Genomic DNA, 2786 nt, shown 5'->3' with positions numbered 1-2786 from the left:
TTTTTTTTTAATATTTTGATGTGTTAGTATTGATTTTGGGTATGTTAATATCACCGCCCAGTTAAAAATACTCAAGATATATAAATATATATATATATATATATTTGAAGATTAATGTTAATCTAGCCCTTTTGGTTAAATAGAGTAAATATACTTTGTTTGCATGTATCATAATAAAGGTCCTTTTGTGTTAAAAACAATATCCATTTACTAAAACAATGTTTAACATTAACATATATGAATTATAAAAGTTTTCCAAAAATATAACCTTCAATAAATTCCTAAGCTTAATGTCTATAGTTAAATAATTTCATACTAATTTAATAAAAGAAATCTAACATTAATACAATTAGTAAAAAGCTAAAAAGGCAGCAATTATAATATTTTAGAATAGTCCAATACGTTAAGTAATAAAAAGTATCACCTTAGTTTGTCAATAGAGAAGGCATAATTAGGTTAGATTTCAAATTTGTGGTAATATCTCTAATTTGATATTTTTTAATTTTATGAATTATAGTATAATTAAATAAAATTATATATATATATATGATGGTTCTTAGATCAATCACTACAAGTCATCTCAATATCTTGATTTTAAGATTCACACTTCAATCACTACAGGTCATCTCAATATCTTGATTTTAAAATTCACACTTCAAGGGTTGTATCTACAAGAGAATAAGAAATGACTAGATCTCCTCAAATTCTGACACTCAAGTTAATAAGAAAAAGATGAGTATAGCTCGACAAAGACAAAAATTGAAAAAAAAACTTGTAATGAAATAATGTATTTGAGAGGGAATCCCTATCTCGTAGTTATAAGGTTATTGGAGGCTCGAAATGAGCTCGGAGATCCCCAAGCTCATATCCCATGAGTTTCAAGAGGATTTACTAAACCTAATAAGAATGGGATCAAATTCTCTTCACCTATTTTAAGTCCTTTAAGATTTATGTATTATTATATTTAGGTAGAAAAAATGACAATTGTCATTCCCTTGAGTGTTTGAGATCCAAACACGCGTCAAGCTTAGAAATAATTTATTTAAAAAGGACATTTTAATAATTTTGTAGTAATATTATATATATATATATATTGCATTCAAATAGAGTTCGTATCCCATCATTCTACTAGTGATCTTTTCCCGTAAATATATTTCCATATTCAAACCCTCTCCAGAAAATTTTGGCGAATAACCATGTTATTGAACATCCATTTTTATCCCTAATTAAGCTCATAATTAATGAAGCTTTAAACTTCAAATTCAGAACCATCTATTTATTGCACGCATTAACATAGCCCTCTCTCACACACAAATGAAATACAAAATTAAGGGAATAAAAAAGGGGGTTAGTTACACAGACGTACAACACTTAAGATCACTAATTAAACTCTGTTCAACGATAATATACACATAGATAGAGAGAGAGAAAGAGAGAGAGAGAGAGAGAGAGAGAGAGAGAGATCCTACTATATATGAGCGCAAAACTATTAAATACCCTCATCATATGTGACAATGTCAAGTGACAGTCGCATTAATGGGTGACAGGGCCAGGTCCAGTGTCAACCGGAGGCGGCGGAGGTTTCCTCCCCAAACGTCGACTTGTAGCATCTGATGCCTCCTGCACCCATGCATATTATACATACAGATATATATGTTACAGAAATCTTCAACAACTCGTACAGATATATATATATATATATATGAAACAAAAGGAACGCCGAACTTTTGGGACTACCGCCCTTGTATGGTTTCTGATCGCTCGTGCCTTGATTTTGGTAGAAGAAATAAATTATAGAGCTCGTGCATGATCTACACATACTAACACTAACGTACCACTTGAGCTATACACTGGCCCGCTGGAGGCAAAGTAACACCGAACTCTAGTGCTTAGATTAGTGGTGTGTAAATAGTTGCACGGTTTGGGACGTTGTGTTCGAGTTTAGTCAGATTTTTTAAGTCTTTATGTGGCATCTCCCGTTGAAAAGGTGAATAAAGTAATGAATACTAGTAAAGGGTGGTTCTTAGATGCAATTGACTCATAAATAGAGTGATGATTGAATCTAATCTTATTGCACACCAAGATCTCTTCACTTACCCTTTTTTATTCACAAAAAATAAATAAATAGAGAGAGAGAGAGAGAGAGAGAGAGAGAGAGAGTCATCATACTACTGAAGTTGCCGGAGGATCTGCAGGTGGGTCGGTGGACGACGGAGGATCTGCGGCTTCTCCGGGGCCGGAATCATGAGTTTCTTGGCAACCTGGTTTCACCTGGACCTGCTGGTTCTCCCCATCTTCAGAGCTTGATGAAGCCGGCTGGTCTGGTCTTGGAGACCCATCAAAACCTAAGCACTTCAGTAAAGCCTTGAGGGCTTCTTGAGCATAGTAGCATGGATTATAATCAGAAAACTCTTCAACAACAGTTGCACTCTCTGTGATGATCGCCTCCTCCTTCATCTTCTTCTCCGAGGCTGTCCCCTCCATCGCTCGTCTAGGTTTGCTGAAACATGCGTTTTAAGTTCATTTCCTCGCTGCTCCGCTGCCCCTTCAACTCATTTTGGTGCTTTTAATGGGTCTGAAAGATGGTAGTTGGTGGTCTCCTTAATATCTTAAATGAACCATTCATGGACATGTACAGTTCTGTCCTCCATTTACCCATTATATTAATAGCTAGGCGGTGAGAAAAATCAGCCACAGACGCAGTCGTGATGTGTCTTAAGCAGAATTTTTATTTTTATGCACAAGTGAATCCCATTAATTATTCTAATTTTAAGAAGACTAAGATG

At 34.6% G+C, this 2786-nt stretch overlaps 1 protein-coding gene across 1 annotated transcript; it reads right to left on the bottom strand.

Moving 5' to 3' along the window:
- Nucleotides 1–1213: 1213 nt before the first annotated feature.
- On the bottom strand, nt 1214–2575 carry LOC127800065 (uncharacterized). Its single transcript, XM_052334472.1, has 2 exons — nt 2170–2575; nt 1214–1620 (listed from the first exon to the last, which is right to left on the bottom strand). The coding sequence occupies exons 1-2, from the start codon at nt 2482–2484 to the stop codon at nt 1534–1536; spliced, it is 402 nt and encodes a 133-aa protein (XP_052190432.1). The 5' UTR covers nt 2485–2575; the 3' UTR covers nt 1214–1533.
- Between the last annotated feature and the right edge of the window lie 211 nt (nt 2576–2786).

This window comes from Diospyros lotus, chromosome 4 (assembly GCF_014633365.1).
Source record: "Diospyros lotus cultivar Yz01 chromosome 4, ASM1463336v1, whole genome shotgun sequence".
Classification (NCBI taxonomy): Eukaryota; Viridiplantae; Streptophyta; class Magnoliopsida; order Ericales; family Ebenaceae; genus Diospyros; species Diospyros lotus.
The sequence above is the reverse complement of the archived record's forward strand: the minus strand, read 5'-3'. Positions and strand labels throughout refer to the sequence as shown.

Coding starts and splice junctions, on each gene's coding strand:
- LOC127800065 (XM_052334472.1), bottom strand. CDS start 2,484: ATGGAGGGGACAGCCTCGGAGAAGAAGATGAAGGAGGAGGCGATCATC. Junction 1,621..2,169: donor ATCCTCCGGCAACTTCAGTA/GTATGATGACTC, acceptor GCATGGGTGCAG/GAGGCATCAGATGCTACAAG.